Source organism: Cavia porcellus, unplaced genomic scaffold (assembly GCF_034190915.1).
Source record: "Cavia porcellus strain 051 isolate PalLab524CR breed Dunkin Hartley unplaced genomic scaffold, mCavPor4.1 scaffold_14, whole genome shotgun sequence".
Lineage (NCBI taxonomy): Eukaryota > Metazoa > Chordata > Mammalia > Rodentia > Caviidae > Cavia > Cavia porcellus.
Window position 1 is genome coordinate 7,601,713 of NW_026947497.1, and position 19,790 is coordinate 7,621,502.

General features: G+C 49.7%; 1 protein-coding gene across 3 annotated transcripts in view; it reads right to left on the reverse strand.

Annotated features, from left to right (window-relative positions):
- Positions 1-8,962, reverse strand: part of Papss1 (3'-phosphoadenosine 5'-phosphosulfate synthase 1) — a 60,882-nt gene extending 51,920 nt beyond the window's left edge. Inside the window, exon 1 of one of the 3 annotated variants that reach the window (XM_063260501.1) lies at positions 8,296-8,448. Coding sequence is in view for 1 of the 3 variants with exons in the window: in NM_001172995.1 (NP_001166466.1) it covers positions 8,878-8,937 (60 nt within the window). In the remaining 2 variants the exon portion in view is untranslated. 3 annotated transcript variants of the gene reach the window in all.
- Between the last annotated feature and the right edge of the window lie 10,828 nt (positions 8,963-19,790).

Genomic DNA, 19,790 nt, shown 5'->3' on the forward strand with positions numbered 1-19,790 from the left:
AAAAGACAAAACAAAACAAAAAAAAAAAATGTAAAAAAAGATTCTATCACATGTCCTCTGCAATTACAAAGGAATAAACCCAGAAACCAACAACATTAGAAACTTCAGAAATTTTAAAAATATGAGGAAATTAAACATGTTCTTAACTTACCATTTAAAACCAGAAATTTAAAACTTTCTTGAAACAAATGAAAATGGAAATATAACCTACCAGACCTATTAGATTCAGCAAATGCAGTATTAAGAGGCAAATTCACAGGATTGAGCGTCTGCATCAAGAAAATAGAAAGATTTCAAATAAATACTGCAGCTTAAATAAACAGAAAACAAATCAATTGCAAAATTAATAGAAGAAAAGAAATAAGATCAAAGCACAAGTAAATGAAAGATTTTAAAAACAAAGTGGTTGATTTTTTTCAAAAGATAAAATCAACAAAGCACTAACCCAGCTACCAAAAAGAGGGGAAAAAAAAAAAGAGAAAAGATCATAATAAAGCCAGAGACAAAAAGAAAAGAAGACATTCGGGGGCTGGGGATTTAGCTCAGCGGCATAAGCACCTGCCTTGCAAGCAGGCAGTCATGACTTTGATCCCAGGTACCAATAAAAAGGAAAAAGACAAAAGAAGACATTCCAAGAGACACCACAGGAAACACACAAAATCATCAGGGGCTTTTTTTTTTTTTTCCTTTTTCCTTTTTTTTTTTTTTTTTTTTTTTTGGTACTGGGGGTCAAACTTACAACCTCGAGCTTGCCAGGCAGGCATCCGGGGCTATTATGAACAACCATGCCAACAATGCGAGAACTTGGAAGAATGGATAAATTTCTAGACACATGTGCCGTAACACAATTAAACCACAAAGACAGGAGAAAACCTAAACAAAACAGTAACACATAATGAGTTTGAGTTGGTAGTAAAGAAAGGTTCAGAACAAAGGAAGACCCTGTGGTTTCACAGCTAACGTCTATAAAACATTTTAAAATTCCCAAAAGGCAAAGGAGAATTCTACCAAACTCATTCTGAGACTAGTTTTATCTTAATACTAAAACCAGACAAAAATAGCAACAACAACAAAAGAAAAGGAAAAAAAAGAAAACCGTAGAGCACTCTCATGTACTAGACATCACAGTATCCTACACTGTGGGACAGATGCAAAATTCCCAACAAAATACTAACAAACAAACTCCACACTCCACATGCCAAGATCAGTGGAGCTTCCCTCAAGGATGCGTGTTGGGTCAGTAAATTCATATCAATAAGCGTAGCACAGCACACCAACAGGATGAAGGACAAAACCTTAGGATTATCTCAACAGACGTAGGAAAACCAGTCAATAAAAAGTCAAGATCCCCTCATGCTAAAACTCGACAGGTATCACGATAAAGGCTGCACTGGGTAGACCCCTGCCGACACCGCGCTCCACAGCGGAAAGCCGACCAGGAGTCCACCACTGCCACGCTCTTCAGTACAGTCCTGGAAACCTCAGCCGAGCAACGAGAGGAAAGAAACGGGCCTGCAGACCAGGAAGAAGAAGTCGAGTTAGCCCTATTTGCATATGACAGCATCTTTCATGCACAAAACCCTAAAACCAACACCAAAACTACAGACATAATGAACACAACAAAGATTCAGGATACACCATCAACACATGAAAGTAACATTTTATACACCAATAACAAACTGGCCATAAAAAGAAATCAAGGGGGGGCCAGGGATATAGCTCAGCAGCCCAGCTGGTAATCACAAGGTCTTGAGTTTGATCTCCGATGCCAAAAAAAAAAAAAAAGAAAAAAGAAATCAAGAAAGCAAGCCCACTCTTACTATCTGCAAAAATATAAATAAAGTACCTTTACATAAATGTAACCAAGAAGAAAAAGATCTCTAATGCAAACTGTAAAACACAACGAAAACTCAAAGAGATGTTTTAAAAATAGAAAGATAGTCCTTGCTCCTGGGCTGGAAAAATCAATATTGTTAGTAACCCACTTAGCTTCAAAGTATACACAAAGCAGTAATTATCAAAACAGCACAGAGATGGCACAAAAACAGATGTGGATCAGTGGAACACACGGACGGAGAAACAGCCAGAGGTGCAGTCAGCCAACTGATCTTTGTCTCAGGAACCAAAATCACACACTGCAGGGAAAGTAGCCTCTTCAATGCAGGGTGCTGTGGGAACTGGATACCCGCACTCAGGACGTGGACTCTACACCCCTATCTCTCACCATGCACTAAACTCAAAATGGATCGAAGACATAAATACTAAAACAGGAACACTTAATTTGCTGGAAGACAAAACAAGTAAAATTTCTTGAAGACATGGGCACAGGTAAGCAGTTTCTGAGCAGAACTACAATTGTATGAGAAATAACATCGGGAATCAGCAAACTATCAAATTAAAAGGCTTCTATATAGCAAAGAAAACAACCAATAGAGTAAAGAGACAACCACCAGAACGGGAGAAGTTTTGCTAGCTATTCCTCTGATAAAGGACTGATATCTAGAATATACAAAGAACTCAAAAAAAAAAAATCAGACCTCTCAAAATAAAAGATCCAATCAAAAACTGAGCAACAGAAGTGAACAGGCATTTAGCTCAGTGGCACAAGCACCTGTCTGGCAAGTGCAAAGTTGTGAGTTCGATCTCTGGTACCAAAAAAACAAAAAAAAAAGAAGAAGTATAAATGGCCAATAAATACACGAAAAAATACTCAACATTTGTGGTCATCAGAGAAATGTAAATTAAAACAATACTGATAGTCTATCATATTTCAGGGAATGGCTGTCATCAGAAAATCAAACAGTAACAAATAATACTGAGACTACAGAGGAAAAGGAACCCTTCCACACTGTTAGTAGGACTATAAACTGATACAATCCCTGGGAAATCAGTATGGAGAGTTCTCAAAAAACTAGTACTAGAAATTCAAACTACTCCCCTTCTAGGTACCCTCCAAAAAAGAGGTAAGGACATCATACTACAGTGATACATGCACACCCATGTTTATAGGAGCACAATTCTTAACAGTCAAATCTTAGAAGCAGCCTACATGTCCATCCACAGATGAATAGATAAATTGTATTTATACCCAGTGGAGTACTACTCTGCCATAAAGAAGGGTAAGCTTGAATCCTTTGTAGGAAAAAGAGATGCACCTTGAGACCATAATACTAAATGACACACCAGTGTAAATATCACACGGTTTCTCTCATATAAGAAACCCAAAATACAAATAATTTAAAGTAAAAGACAGTAAGATACAAGGAGATAGTTTTTTACAAACAGAAAAGGAATCTAAAGATGAAGGGGGGGAAAGAAAACAGAATTTTAAAGAATTAAGTACATGCAGCTACTTCCTAAGACAAATGCAAAATATGATTACTCTGTAAACATGTACTAATAAACATTAAAGTGTTGTATATGCATGTATATCTATGTCTACATATACATACTATGAAAAATTATTCAGTCATTAAAAGGGTAAAATTCTGTCATTACGTTAACTAAGCCAGGTGTGGAAAGAGAAATAACGCATAATTTCATTCCTTCACGAAAGCCACAAACAAGTGACCACAGGAAAGTAAGAGCAGAATTGAAGTTCCTAGCTTGAGGAAGAGGAAGAGGAGGAGCAGGAGGGTGGACTGTGAGCACCGAGCTCCCTCAGGACAGAGGGGTGGGAGGCTCCTGGGCAGAGGGACTGGAGCCCAGCACTGCATTCCTAAAGATGAGGAGAGGAAGCCGCAGGGTCCCAGCGCCTGGAACCACAGCCTCCCACGGGACAGCAATGCGAATCACAACACATCAGAGACACGGGTCCAGTCACTCCTCTGCACTCCATAAGTAAGCACGAAGGTTACCTTTAACAAGCAGAGGACCGCCACCTTCGCCTAGCTCTGCAGCGTTAGTCAGCACAGGCGGTGGGATTCTGCCTGAATTCCAAGAACCTAATGCAACCTCTCCTCCCTTCTCCTGCCGCACACATTCCGGCCACATTCTGCCTAGAATTCCGCTAAGAAAAAAGATGTGCGCAACCCACTCCGGGTCAACAGTGAGTCATTTCCTTCCAAGTCTAAACTTCCGTCCTTGCAGTCTTCAATGGCCTGGTTTCTGTCTGCAGAAGAAAAACCAGGCTGGTGGTTTCTAACCACAGGGAATGTTTTCTAGAAACATCTACCGGGGTGGTGCCACTGTGAACACCAGGCGCCCCGACACTGCTGCCCTCATCGGCTGTGTTATTTCCGGACCATTTAATACTTTCTTCTGGACACACGCAGATCTTTATTTCCTCAGATGAATCAAAGACCCTGAGTTATGTATTTTCTACCACACCCGATCTCGGTTCTGGTTCCTAGTTAGGGTTCCGGAAAAGTCAGATACACGCCATGTACCCTAAAGGATGTCTGCTTTTCTTTCCAGCTTTTATTCATTCTCTATTTTGCGGGGAGGGGGATGAATACCGGAATCAAACTCAGGAGAACTCAGGATCTCTCGCCTGCCAGGCATGCGCTTGTGCCACTAAGCCAAACCCCCGGCCCTCAGTCTTTTTCTTTTTCCTTCTAGCTTATGAAGGGCAAGGTGACTGATGTCTGAATCTCCAGGCCAGCAGAACTTGGACAATGCATTTAATTCTTTCTACATGGAGGAATAATTCACGCACAGTGCTGTCAGCAGGCTAAGGTCACAGGATCTCTCCCATTTCTCATCTGCATATTCCCAGCACTCTAGCAACTCCTGTCCACACCCCGCATCGTTCGTGTTTTGGGTCCATCCACAGGGCAAGAGCAGGGGAGGGTGGAGGTGGACTGGGCGGCTGTGATGGCCCTGATGGCTCTGGGGTGCAACACTGGTCAGCGGGCTGCTCCGCTCTGTGTGAAGCCAGAGCCACTGAGCTGCAAGCCCACGACACCGTGGGGCCAGAGCCCATTGCTAGGAAGCAGAGGGAAGGATCGGGCCGCGGTTGGGTCCATCTACCCTAGGAGCCAGAGTCCACATGCCGCCCTCGCCCGGCTGCTCCTATGCCAGCTGCTGGGGTCAGAGCTGGTCTGGGAAGGGTACTACAAGTTGACCTGAGCTGATGAGGACCCTCCCTCACCAAACCCCATTGGGCAGTGCAAAGCCCTGGGCACTCCCACCCCATTTCAGCCAGAATCTGTCACCAGTCCCAGCCCAGCTGCTGGAACCTTGACTCCCTGGAAGCCTGCTGCAGAGACCCCTGCCAGAGCGCAGCCCACCCCGCAGCCACCTACAGCCTCCGCCCACGGCCCTGCACCTTGGTACCCGCCACGCCTGCTGTGTCTGGGGCCCCCTACTGTACAACACCACCATTCCCGGCCCCCACAGCTCCAGCCTCGTGGGGAAGAAAGTCCATCCCACCCCCCACCCCCAGTCCCCACAAGTGTCCTGTACATATCAAAAAGAAAAGTGTCGTGCTTCATTTGAACTAGTAGCAACTGGCTTTTGTGTCCAAGCTTCTACCACTGGAGCACTGCCTGCTCCTGCCATCCCAGCCCGAGGCTCTGCACAGGCCTGTTCCTGTCTGGTCCCAGCCCAGTCCTCGTCACACCCAGTGTGGGCTACTGACCTCCAAGGAAGGGCATCTCACTGTGCAAGGCAGCATTGGCAAACCTGCAGCACGTAGGCCACAGCAGGCTGTCCGTATCACTGAAAGCTCCAAAAGGTTCACCATCAGGGTGTAAGAGGATGATCTGTTGGAAAGGCAGCATGGTGGAGGGAACCACAGCGCTCTAAGTGTATTAACTTATTAAACTTCCTCGCTGAGCCCCCAGGAGAGCACAGTGTCAACCCGGCCAGGAGGCTGCTTCGGGACAGCCCACTTGTACACAGAGGAAGACAGTGAATCACAGAGGGGTTGAGGGGCCACATCCACGGTCACCTGCACAGTACATGACAAACTGTGCCTCGAGTCTGCCACACTAGCTGAGCTGCGCTAAGATATGAATAAGTTATCTAGAGATCCTTGTATCAGAAGCACTTGAGCTACTGGATACCACCCACACAGTGAGATCAGCTCAGCACAGAAGCAAAATGTTGCCATAAAGGATCACAGAACCAGCAGGGACAGCGTGGCCTGACAGAGGTGTGACTCGCAGCCCACATTTAGGAAACAGCCCAGGAGCCACACGATTGGCCGCTGTCAGCGCAGGGAAGGCAGGAGGAAAGGCGGCTATACAGCAGCACCCAACCTGCAAGCCTCAGGGGAAGCAGGACCCAAACCCGAGGCAGGGAGAACGAGGAGGAGCCTGGGCTGAACAGGATTCCGCACAAAGTGGGTCAGTGACTCCTGAGTCTCAGCTAAGTGCCCCAGCCTCCCACAGCCGGAGGGACACATGGAAACCATCCCCTCTGGAGACAGCCCCAAACAGGACAGCACCTGGATTTTAGAGACCACCAGATTAGCTCTTCCTCTTCTTCGCTGTCCTCGCAGGCATGAGGAGGAAACATCAGGCCATAACACTACACTTCCCTACCTTTGTCAGGTGCCTCCTGGGAATCCACTACCTGCACCTGCTCCTTAACAGGAAATACCACCCAAAGCTTCGTACTGCATACTGCGTACTGCATTTGGCACCAAAGCTCTGTATTCTGAAACTCACATTTAACCATCAGACCCTCACTCCTGACCTCCACCCAGCTCCAGCTCTGTACCTGTCAGGTCCCTGTAAAGTGTGAAACACACTCCAGGTTTAAAAACACGAGAAGAGTATTGTATTAATAACTGTATAGATCATAAATAGCACTGAGCTAATATTTACAATGAAAAAGCATTTGTATTGAAGTGGTAGCAATTTGGATACATTAACTATAAAATATCATTGAAATTTATCTTACTGGTTTCTTTTCACTTTTTAATGTGGCCTCTAGAAAATACTGAGTTACACAGGTGGCTCATATTTCTATTGGGCAGGACTGCCATTAGACACACTCTACTAAGGCTGCCCCTCAAGTGTGACGTACTTATAAATACAGAGCAAAATGAAAGGCAGACGTTGGGAAACAGTGAGAGCGATCTTTTAGCAAACAGGAAACCAACCAAGCGATGGAAGGAAGGGAAAGGAAATAAAAAGAATTAAGATGTGTAATGTATAGGCACCAACCTCCCTGAGAAGCATAACCATGACATACGGCACATGGAGACTAGTAAAAATATTTTTTTAATGCAACATGCTTACAACTGGCTCTGCCAGTCACCAGCTGTGTGGCATTTCCCTCAATAAAATGGAGACACTGGACGCAATAACTGATCACTAGTTCCTGCACCAGCGCAGCGTCTCAGCCAGGCACTGGGGTTTTAAATGCACACACACATGAAGGCAGACAGAACTGAAGTGAGTGCCAGAGGTTACAGGGTTGCAAACAGTGGAGCTCAGACTTGAACCCAGTAACTTCGGCCCTTGTTTTAACTACTGCCCCTCCTGCAGGAAATATTGCAAAACTTCAACAGTTAACAGAAGTAAAACATTGCAACCTGTCTCCCTGCTGCCCAGGACCAAACCTTCAAGGCCATCTTTAAGGCCCATGCCCTTTGCATCCTGCGACTCCCTCTCTTTTTAAGGGCCCTCTCTGTTCCCACAGCCGCCCAGCCAGCCTGTGACCTACTTGGGTGATCAACCCACAGGGGCAGGACCCAGACTGTAACCCATCCACCCTCTTCTCTTGCTCCAATCATCCTGGTCCAAGGACATCCAGTCCCTGGTCAGTTGATTTCAGTCTATGAAAGGCAAGAAGTCAAAAAAAATGTACAAGGCTCTGAAAATTCAGAATTTTAACTCCATCTTTCACAGCATAAAGTTCTAACTCCGCGGTCAATCTGCCTGGGCGCCCTAGAGGGACCCTACCTGCTCCACCCGCCTGCACCCACAGGTACTTTGCCCAGGGCAGTCAGGAAAACAACCCCTCCTGCAGCACTCAGCTATGCAGCTCGCCCCGTACCTCAAACCTCCCAACGCCTCCACAACGTCCAGGCCAAACTAACCCCTCTTTCGTTTGCACTGACCACGGACCCCCTCATCACCTGGCTAAGGCCAGGACCCCAGTTGGGCCGCCAGGCCCCGGGTTTCCAGCTCCAGCCCCCCACAGGTCTCCGGAGAGGACACACACTAGTCTGGCAACCCGAACCACAGCTGAGTGAGCCAGAGCCAGGGGGTGGAGAACAGCATGAGTCCTGAACCGTGCAACGGCCCACGTAACAGGTCCAGCTCTGGGCCTGCGGGTGACCGAGTGGGCTCCAGTGGGCTCTGCTGTGGATGAGAAGCCCCCCGCAGCGTCCTAACACACCTGCCCAGCCTGCCACTCCCTGACCGCGGCCGCAGACGGGGAACTGTGGCATGCACTGCCACGGGGCCTCTCCTGATACGGCTGCTCCTCCTGCAGCACTCGCGGGCCTGGCTAGGGATGCGCACGGCCGCGCGTGAACTTCGGGGCTCCGCGGGCCGTGAGCGCGCTGTCCACGGGGGCGAGGCCGGGGCCTCCGCAGCCGCCACCCACAGCGCGGGAGGAAGGGACTGCGAGCAGGGGTCCGCCCTCCCCGCTGCCACGGAACCGGCCTGCAAAGCCAGAGAAGCCTGGGCCAGCTCGGGGCGGGGCACTGGCCTGCGGGGAGGAGCCCTGGCCCCGTCCCCAGCATCCCAAATGAATGATGAATTAAATTAAAATGTGATGTTTGCGAAGCGCGGAGATGCACGCCTGTCATACCAGCACTCTGGGAGGCTGAGGCAGAAGGATCGCAAGTTCGAACTCAGCCCCCGCAACTGAGCAGGACCCTGTCTCAAAATAAAAGAAATTGAATTAGAGGGCCGGGATGGAGCCGGGCGCGCCGCCGCCCACCCCTAGAAGGGCGCCTGACGGGCGGCCGCTCACCCAACTTTGGGCGCCGTGGCCCAGCTTCGCCTTCTTGCACAGACTGCCGGGGAGCTCCATGGCGCGGCGGCGGCGGCGGCGCGGACTCCGAAGCGGCGGGCTGGGCGGGGCCTCCACGGGCGGCGCAGGGCGGGTGCGCGCATGCGCCCTTGCTCACCGCCCCTGAGCCCGACACGGGGGCGGGCAGACGCAGTGACTCCGGGTCCGATGCGGGGGTGGGACCTGGGGCGGAGCTTATGGGCCCCGCCCACTCCCGCCTCCGCCTCTTACGAGAGGAGGGGCGGGGCCTGGGAAGCTTTTGTAAAGCTGGGCGGGGTCGTTCCTCCCACCCCAAGCCACCACCACCCCGCCCGACCCCACACGCCTCACGCACTGAGCACGCGCAGAGGGTCGCGGGTCATGGTGGGCACCGCGGCTGCTTGGGGGATGCTGAGCTGGACTTCTGCTTGGCCAGTTCTTCCTCTGCAGGCTGGGCCACGTTATTAAAATGTTTTCCGGGCTTTGGAAAGGAAGAATTAGGGCAGGCATCCTGTTTCATGCCCACAAGCACCACATCTCTGGGAGACTGAGGCAGGAGGATCACCAGCTGGAGTCCCAGCTGGGGCAATCAAGCGATTGAGACCTTGTCTCAAAATTAAAACTAAAGCCTGGGATGTATCTCAGTGCAGAGGCCATGGTTCAGTCCTCACCTCGGCAGAAAACAATTTGCCAAAGAGCTAATTCTTATATTGCGCTTTGTTTTAGAATTCTGCTTAATGCCTAATTTTCCTGAAAGTCAGGGCTCCATTGCTTGACATCAGCCTGGCTTAGTGATTAGCTCCAAGGGGCCCCCTCCATATCGGGTGACTTACGTGCAACTTCCTCACCAACTGGATGATGGTGGGGGGGGTTCTCTGCTTCCTGCTACTCAAAAAGCCTAAAGGCTGAAGTCCGGGACACCTGGGAACCCAACGCCGCAGGCTCCCTGTGAAGGGTACTTCCTACTCCCCTGGGCAGGCCACGGCTGGGCCCCAGGACGGTGGACAGGACCGGGGGCGTTGTCTCCACCCTCCCATCCCACCTCCCTGATCGCACTGTCACAACTTGCCCTGCTCCGGAGAGTTCTGCCCCTTCTCAGCCCAGATCCGCCACACACGCAGGCACGCAGACACAAGCCTGAACACACATGCACATATACAAACTTGCACACACACACACACAGCCACCAGGCCAGCAAGTCAGCCCCCGTGATTAACCCCACTGCTGCTGGGCCCACCTCCTGGTCCTCCTTCATTCTTAATGCTGCTGTCAGTCATCTGAGGGTTGCACTGCTCCTGCTAACACGTCCATGGGTGCCTTTGGCTTTTCCTAAGAAATCTCAATGGAGCACTAAACACCAGATCTTGGTATTTCTAGTGATGCAGCATTTAGAAGCACCAGCACAGACTCCAAAACTATTGCTGGTCAAAAGTACTAGGCTCGTTGGACAAATGGCTCCTGCTGGCAGGAGAGGGAGAGGCTTGGGAAATGACCAGAATGTGGCAGGTGGGAGAGGAGGGACCACCCTAGACACAGGCCACAAAGGTCACGCCAGGCTGTCCAAGGAGTGGAGCCCAACTGAAGCTGCACCCAGCGCCCAACGAGCACTGCATGCTGCACTGGGTGATCACAAGCACAGGGACAGACTGATTGGTCTATACTGATACATCACTGAACAGATGAATGGAGAGGAGGACAGGCTCTCCCATGCAGGATGATCCCAAACCACGTGGACACCTGTGGAGAGGGTCCTGACTCCCGCTTCCTGCACACCAGTCTGTGTTCCTCCTCGCAGATGCTTCGCTGCAGAACCTGAGAGAAAAAGAAGCTTTCTAGGTGAAGAAAGCACCTGATACAGTACTAGCCAGGCAGCTTAGCGTCCAAGGTGACCACCGTGAGCCACCATCAGGCCCCAAGGGAGTATGCTCTTCAGAGCTGTCACAGTCATGGAAAACAGGGAAAGGTTGAGGCACAGTCACAGCCAATCAGGGCCTCACGGGCCCACTAAGTAGCACCTAATAAGACACCAGCCAAAAAAACTCAGGGAACTCGAATTCAGGAAACTTCAATTCAGAGCAGTGTACACCAGCAGCATTGTTTTATCAAGACAGCCATGCTAAGAGAAGACGGAATACCAAGGTGCACAGCCTGCCTTCCATATGACATTGTGAGAAGCCACCTGGAAAACCAGCCTAAGCAAGCAGAGGTCTGTTACAGCTCATGGTTAAAGAGGGTGCAAGCCATGGTGGCCTAGCTTGCCACCCTGTGGAAGCTTCTCATCTCTGGTGACCAGGAAACAAAGAGAAGGACAGCCCAGGGCTGGAGTCCCAAGATCCCTTCCAGAGGACACCTCCCCAGTGACAACATCCTTCCACTGGGCCTCTCCTTCAAGATATCACCATCCCAAAATGGTGCCAGGAATGAGGACCAAACTCCTTCAAGATCCAAACTCTCCCCAAGGGAAACTGGGTGTGGGGCATACGAAATTCTGATTACCTGCTTCATTTTTCTCTCATGCTGAAAAATGAAGACTACTTGAAAATAAAGTATCCTGATACCTGAAGCACACGTTTCTCTCCTGGGTGAAATTCCCAAAGATCAGGCATCCGGAACCTTCCGTTCACCTCCAGTGCCCAGCCGCACTTCTTCCCAGGGTGAATACAGGGCTTCCCAAGGATCGTGTGGTATTAGGGTGTCCATGCCACCTCATCGCCTCTCCTTACTCTGTGGACAGAAAATGGGTTGAAATGGATTCTCTGGAGGCTGCTCCCCATCTCCTGGTAAATCCCTGACCCCCTGGACAGCTGGAGATGAGAGGAGCGGGTCCTGTGCCCGCTCTTGTCCCTGTTTCTGATGGCAAGAAAGAGCCAGCAAGGGTGCCCTCAGCTACCCCGGTTTGACTCTGAGGATGGGGTGTCACCGAGAACAGAGTGTCATGGCCACAGGGGCCTCTCAGGTTGTTTTCCACGCTGCTGACCAGTTCACAGGAGGCCATTTATCTTGGTAACAGGGGACAGGGACTTGTACGAAGCTGGCACTGAGGAGATGGGGGTTCAGTTGGCCCCATGTCTTACATCAGGGCCCAGTGGAGAGGGGACACCTGAACATGGGCCTATCCTGGCCCTCCTCCGTCCTGGCGCACCTCCCTTGCCTAGGGGACAGACATGGCACCTGCAGATTTGATCTCTTCCTAGGTCTAGGAGGAGTGGGGAGCCGGGCACGCCTTAGGCCTGCGGGCGTTTGGAGAAACCACTTATTTCTGAAGAGAAAAACAAAATTTTAAACTTCTGAATTGAGGGGAGGAAGAAAGGGGAAAGGGTTTTCTGCAGCCACACAAGCAGGATGGGGGGGGGCTCACATCCACGCGCGTGTGCACACACACACACACACACACACCATGATCACTCTTTCATTCTCTGCGCCTGCTGCTGCTACCCCTGCTGCTGCCAGGAGAAAGGACGTGACTTGGGCTGCCTGTCCCAACCCGACTGAAGCCACCTGCAATGCCAGCAGCCCTGTGTCAACTTCCTTGGGAGCGGCCAGCTTGGCTCTAGCCGTCTACCTTGTGTGACATTTGCTCAGTTGGGTCTGGCCACCTGTGGCCAGGAGATGGGATCATTCAGCCAATGAATCAGAAAGCACGGAGCCAGGACCAAGCTAGTTGGAGACACTGAATCCCTGGAAGCACTGCTCCAGCTTAGGTGGAGGACACTGCAGACCCCAGGGCACACCTGCCCCTCACGGGAGAACCTGACCCTCTGCGTACTATGACTGGCTCTTGTGGAAGCCTCACAACCTCAGCCTACAGCCCTTTCCTTTCTGTATAAAGGCAAGAGTTTTCAGCCAGGTGTGGCGTCCCACACCATAACCCAGCCTTGGGAGGCCCTGGTAGGAAGAACAGCGTGAATTTAAGGCCAGCCTGGGCTCCATAGTGAGCACCAGACTGGCCAAAACCACATGGCAAGATCCTGGCTCAAACAAACCAAAAATTAAAATCAAGTTGAGCACTTTCACCTTTTTACTTACAGAAAGTAAGTAAAGTGTCCAAGTGTGGGGGAGACAATTTGAGCGACTCCCCGTGAATGCAGAACAATTGCTGCTTTCTTCCAGGCTTCTTTCCATAGACTGATATGTACAGCGCTGACTATGGGATTCCCTTCTCTCTTCGGTTGGCTCTAAGAATTGCAAATAAGACCATCAGAGAGTCTCCTGTTTCCTCCCATAGTGTTCTCTGTAAAATATATAAGCACAGTAGCATGGCAGAGCCAGTCAGCTCCAAGAATATCAGCTGGATAGAAGCCTCAAAGCAAGAGACTGTGAGTCCCCAGGGCCCCAAAATTTACATATCAGAACTAGAAGGAACAGCCCCCTATAACCTTTCAGTTGTTATCTTAATCGAATTATACAGACTGATCCTTCTGCATGTCATCCTCCCTGCATTTTGCAAATATGCTTTTGTCCCCACCTGGCTGGCCAGCTCAAGTGACTCAGGGAGTTCCCACCATCCTCACTGTCACTCATCCTCCAGCCACTCCCTCCTTCACAAGATAATAAATGCTGGGAGAGGCCTAGGATCAAGGTCTTTGTCTGCACATCCTCATGGGGATTGGACTTAGGACCCCTTGGCTGCCTTTAACTTGGAATCTGTCTTGGTGTCTTGACTCGCTGTGGGTTGCATTGGAGGTAATAAATTGGAATAAACTTGCCGGGATTCCAATAACGTCTCAGTGGGATTGTAAATAAAACTTTTTGGGCTGTGAGGAATATTGGAAAAGGGATTACAATACTCAGTATTAGGGTTTACGACACAGATGGGCAGCGACAGCACTGTTGTACTCAGGAGCTGTTGTCATGTCCAGCAGGGTCACTCAAACACACGCACCTTGTGAGTGGCAGTTGGCCTAAGGGCTGCTCAGTGACTACAGGTAGCAGTTGACTGCAGTGTGGAAGACTGGACCCGGTGAGTCACCTCCCAGGAAGGGTGGGCACATTGGCGCCAGGTGTGAGCCCTCCCATGGCTGGGGTGAGCAAGCACACTGTTTGTTTCTGGAAATTTCCACTTACTATTTCCAGACCTTGATGGATTGACACTAAGTAACTGAAATAAACAAAAGGAAAATCCCAGGGGAGAGAGGAACACTTGCACAGGTGAAGGTACCCAGAACCAACGAGGCTTAAAACAGGGCACAGGCTGAGGGACACTCCCAGGCAGAGGGCCACTCCCTACACAGTGACCCCGTCCTCCTCGTGCACTGAACCAATCAGAAAAGTGCTCTGTAAGGCCAATCAAAATCGCGCTATTTTCCGTCCCTCATTTGAATCTGGTGCTGCTCACAGGGCCAATCAGAAGATGCTCTTTGCCATCCTTCATTTGCATGTGGACACAGCCAATCAGCCAATCAAAAGACTGCGCCTGGTCTGTCGTTTAGGTAGAGCAGAAAGCTAAGTGTCTGACTGGACAACTGCCCCAAAGCCTTCCTTACTCCAGAGAGATGAGGCGGAAACGTGGGAGGTAAAGGCCCCATCCCCGATCCTGGAGGCTGCCAGGAGCCTGTTCCCCAGCCTCCTCTCATAGCTTTTCTGCCTTCTGTACATAAATGCCACTTTTCCTGTCTTTGCTGCGTGCCTTATCTAATTCCCTGTTTCAGATACCAGGAACCTGGAGGAATTCCCAGGGCTTCCCATCAGCACTAAACCCTGATAGGGCCGGCAGCCTGAGGGCACAGGCACACCCAGTCTGCGGGATTGCCAGACAGATGCGGACAGATGCCACCAGAGCCTGTGGTCCCAGCCCAGCAGCAGGCCCCAGGACTGCCCAGACGCCTGGTCCTGAGTGAGCCCTATAACTGCGCTCTGTGACTTGCAAGCCACTCACTAGGTCTGTTCCTCCCTTGTTTCCTAAAATGTGTCCTCCTTCATGCCAGGAAGATGCCATCACCACAAGCCTGTCTTCCTGCTCGGCTGTTTCCATCACACTCTTAGCCTTCGGGGCATCCCTGTTCCTTAGGGCTTCACCTGGCAGACCGGCGTTTCCCAAAGCCCCTCCGGTGGGAGCCTTGCTTGACTGGGAATGCCACATGGGCTTGGTGGCAACTGCATTTATCGAATATTTAGGAGTGATCCCTAATGGCCAGGTGCAGCTCTGCAGACTTCACTGTTGGGGAGATCCCAGTTAAATGGAGGAGACAGGTCTTCCTGCAGCCAACACCTTCCTGTCCTTGGGTTGCAGTGGCGCCTGTGACAAGGTTCCCTGTCTGTGCTGCCTCCTGGCTTTACCACCCAGATGTACTTCCGCCAGCATTAAGAGTCCCGGAAGTCATGCTGTCTTGGGAGACAACAATGGACACTGTCCGCCGGTACACCCTCCCGATGATCCCCACTTCCTAGTGGGCACACCCTCCCCAAATGAGTGGCAGAAGTACATGAGTGTCTATTGCAGGCTTGAATGTGTTTGTTTGTTTTGAGATAAGGTTTCACTATACACTCACTATGAACTCACCATCCAACCCAGGCTGGACTCAAATCCCTGGAAACTCTCCTGCCTCAGCCTCCCAGATGCTGAGATTACAGGTGTATGCCACCACATCTGGCTATGAGAGATTCTTAAAATGTATGGCTAACTTGTCGGGGAGTTCTCCCTTATGAAATCTCCATGACAAATGAGAAAAGACCAAAGAGCCCAACCCAAAAGAAGACACAAAGCCCTGATAAGGGACTCCAGGTGAGCACCTGGCGAGGGCTGTCACCCACACTGTCCCCACTGTGGCCGAAGGAGGGGGAAGGGCCATCTCAGAGGCTGCGGGTCTGGGAGTTCTCACATGTGTCTCTATAAGCCCTGACCAAATTCCACCCCAAAATCATGAGAAATCATACCATGCTGTGGTCTTAGTCCATTTTCTGTTGCTGAAACACAAATACCCAAACCTGGCTGCTTTCTAAAGAAAAGAGGCTTGTTTAGCTCAATAGTTCTGGAGACCCAAAGGCCCAAGCCTGGCTCCTGGTGAAGGCTTCTGGTGGACAGCATCACAGAACAGCAGCACATAGGTGACAGAGGTCATGTGCAAGAAAGGACAGTAATGCAGGGACCTGGCCTAGATCCCCAATCTCCCAAATAAGTGAGACAAGTGGTGTGATTTTTAGGGCTCCGGGAGGATCAAAACCCCCTGCGAGTGTGAGACTCTGGAGGCTAAAACAAGGAATGTCTCTAGGGGGCCCATATTTATTTAGTATTCAAACAAGGAAAGGATCACAATAGGAAACACAGGAAACCTGAGCAGGACCTTAGAAGGGGTTCAAGGACCCCTCCAAGCAACAGATTATGTTAATTTAGGGAGAAAGTCTCCAGGTAAACCCCGATATAGGGGTGAAAGGCCTCCAGCCACAGTCTCCACCCTATTTATCTTGCCTTTTTTTTTTTTACCATTACCAGGGGTCAAACTCAGGACCACGCGCTTGCAAGGCAGGCGCTTATGCCGCTGAGCTAAATCCCCAGCCCCTATCTTGCCCTTGGTTGCATCTCCTGTTCTCAGTGCAGCCATGTCCCGCCACGCCACAGCCCTGCACATGTGTTCAGCTTCAATGGCTCCAACAGAGCTGGTGAGCTGGACCTTGCACCCAGTCACTCCTGAGGAGGACCAAAGGTTCAAGAGTAGCCCTGGGGTCCTGGTGAGATCTGTCTTAAAATAGAAGCAGCTGGGTCCAGCCAGGCAAGGCAGCACAGGCCGGTGATACCCGCACTCTGGGATGCCAAGGCAGGTGGAGCACAAGTTGGAGCCACGGCGAGCAGCCCAGTGACTTTATGAGACCCTATCGCCAAACAAAAATCCTGGGTAATGTGAAGGTCCTGGACTCGATCCTCAATATGTCAAAGTAAATGAATAAACAAATAAATACTAAATTTAACAAAAAGGGCTGGGATATAGCCCAGTGCAGAGGCCTTAGATTTAACTTCCAGCACTGGGAAAAAAGAAAGAAAGGAAGAAAGAAAGAAAGAAAGAAAGAAAGAAAGAAAGAAAGAAAGAAAGAGAGAGACAAAGATTAGGATGTACCTCACTGTACCATGTGTTCAGTTCTCAGTACCAAAAAAATTTTTTAATAAAATAAAAAGTTATCCAAGAAAGGTGAATTCATTCTATATGAACCTGCCCTTGAGGTCACCAAGCCGGGCCTGTGAGAGGTGCATTAATCCCTTCCATGTGTGGGGACCCCTGACCTGTGACCCCCAGTGGGCCACGGCTCTCTGTTTCCACCGCCTTTCGGGATCTGCACACGGAGGCCAGTCAGCCTTCCAGGGTAACCACGAATCTCCATGGGGAAACCATGGGCAAGTCCCGGCACTGTCTGAAGCCATTAGGGCTCCCTGACTTGTGTCATTCATTAGCAACAAGTAAGAAGAAACACAAAAATTATTTTGGAAAAATTACTGCATATATGCTGCGGAAGTGAGCACTACATAAGCAATACATTGTGGCTAAATTACATTTCTAAACACATAACTGCTTTTGAAATGACTCATCCTGGAGGAAACCCATTAAACACCATCTATAAATACTTAGCCAGTCTCACTCTGTGTACTACAACCATCAGTCACTACTTACTTTTATAAATAACCTCTTTATTGGTAAAACAAAAAAAATCAAAGTTATGAAATATTTAACCACAGAGAAACCAAGTTAATTGTGCCTGTTTCTCACAGCAAACTACATTTAAGCATTTTCATATGATAAGAACTATGGAAAAACTGACCACGAGACTGTCATTTGTTTGTAAGAGGCAAATCTAATTTGAAAGTACGTGTGTTTGTTTAATAGCAACTGGGAAATTACACATCTAATAGCAGTTAGGAAACTATAAACCCTCACATCTGGACAAGTTCCTGATGACTGACTGTTAATCACAGGGGGAATAGTAACTACCTACACCACGCCGGGGACGCACCCGTTAGCCCTGGACTCCTCTCCACCCCGTCCTCGCCCCCTCCCACCACTGCCCCTTGGCCCAGCCTGCCTCGTCCGCCTAATCCTGTTCTCCCTGGACATCCCTGGCAGAGTGGAGGCAATGGCCTGAGCTGGTGTCGTACAGGACTCAGAAAAACCCACACATTCCACTCAGACAAGCCCCAGAGCAGCCCAGCAATCTTGTCCATGTTTACACTGAAGACCTGGCTCTCTCCGAGCTGCGCAATCCGGCAATGACAAGTCCACAGGACCCTAAGTCCCAGCTCTTCACCCCTGCCTTAAGTCAGGTTCTTCTTGGCTAACTTTTATTTTTTTTCTTTTGAGACAAGGTCTTCCTATGTAATCCAGGCTGGCCTCGAACTCACAGTGCTCTCCTCCCTCAGCCTCCCGAGTGCTGGCCTGGCCTTGGTTACCTTTACTGTGTATGCCTTTCTGATACGCACACAGCAGTTAGGCCACATAGCCATTTTAGTACAAAAATGCACCAAAAATACACTAAAATGGCTAGGGGGCCTAATTGCTGTGAGTTGTGAATGAGAATTTAAGTAAAGCGAGTAAGTACAGAAACACATTTTGAGGTTATGTGAAAAGATGTTTTAAGTTGCACTGTGTCCAATAAACCTCAGAAGGTATGCTGTTCAGGGAAAAGTTAGAGAAAAGCAAGCCATTTTCTGTCTCTGAACGCCGGGTTGGGGATCAGCTCAGAGCTCAGTTCACACTCTCTGTGTTGAACCTTTGTGTCTTTCCTCCCCTGAGGGTTGCTGGCCTTTTGGGTTCTCTCATGTCTGTGGCTCCTAGGGGTGTGAAGACATGCCTCATGGAAGAATTATAATTCAGACCAACTTGCATCTATCTCTATGGCTCCTACAGGCCTGTATGAGTTATTTTAAGGAAACTGTATTACTTGGCGTCTGTCCCAAGGATATAATACCCAACTCCCAACACTCACGGAAGGTGAGTTTACTGGGGACCACGAATTCACAATGGCTGATTCTGCACCCTTCCCTCAGGGATAAATGGAGGCTTGGGATAATGGTATCACCCTTTTGAGACTTCTCATGGCTTTCAGGATGAGCTGTGCTCTCCCACCTACCAAAACAAAACTAAGACTACTAAAGTGAAAAAGAACACTCCAGAACAAGGTCCTTCTAAGCATAAGGTCATCTCCGCCCTCTTGAGCCTGCGGTGTCGTCGACCTCTGAATCTTCTGCTGACCTGGAATCTCCCATGAGACCCTCCTGTCATCGCACACACCCATTGCACTGAACACACCCAATAAATAGAGGCTGCTTTGGAGGATCTGGGTCTCTGATCCTCCTGAGGCCTTGACCTCCCAGCCCCCATCATGCATTACTAAATTTGTCTCTGTTTCTTATTTTATCCTTCGCTGTATCCCTCTTACAGGCATTGGGGGCTCTTGGCCAGGTCCCTGATAGAATTCTCCGTTAGCTCAGTCTGAGAGGGTTCAGTGCTGTGACCAGCATAGCTTCAGAGGTTTTCCAGTGGGATGATTGGAGAGAGGATGAGAAAAATAAAGAAGAGACAGAGCTGTGATCAGGTGGAGCCCTTGCTTTCCAATGGGCAGAAAAGAACTGCCCCCTTACTGCAGGGGCATTTATTTATACCTTTTAGCAACTTAATGTCACATGACACCCTGTTGTCCTAGTAACCCACTGTTTGGATTATCCTGAGGCCAGGTGACCTCTGGGTTGAAGCAGCTTCTTCAGGTGGCTTGCCCCAGGCGCTCTTTGCTCTTGGGAAGGCCATGCCCCAGACTTGCACATGTGGTCAATTTCCAGCTTCAGTGGCTCCCAACGGTTCAGTCCATGGTCCTCACCCAGAGGCAGAAACATGATGGTGGAAGGGTGTAGGGGAGCAAAGCGGCATTACCTCAGGGCATCCAGGAGGCACAGAGCAGGGAAAGAGCCCAAGAAGGAG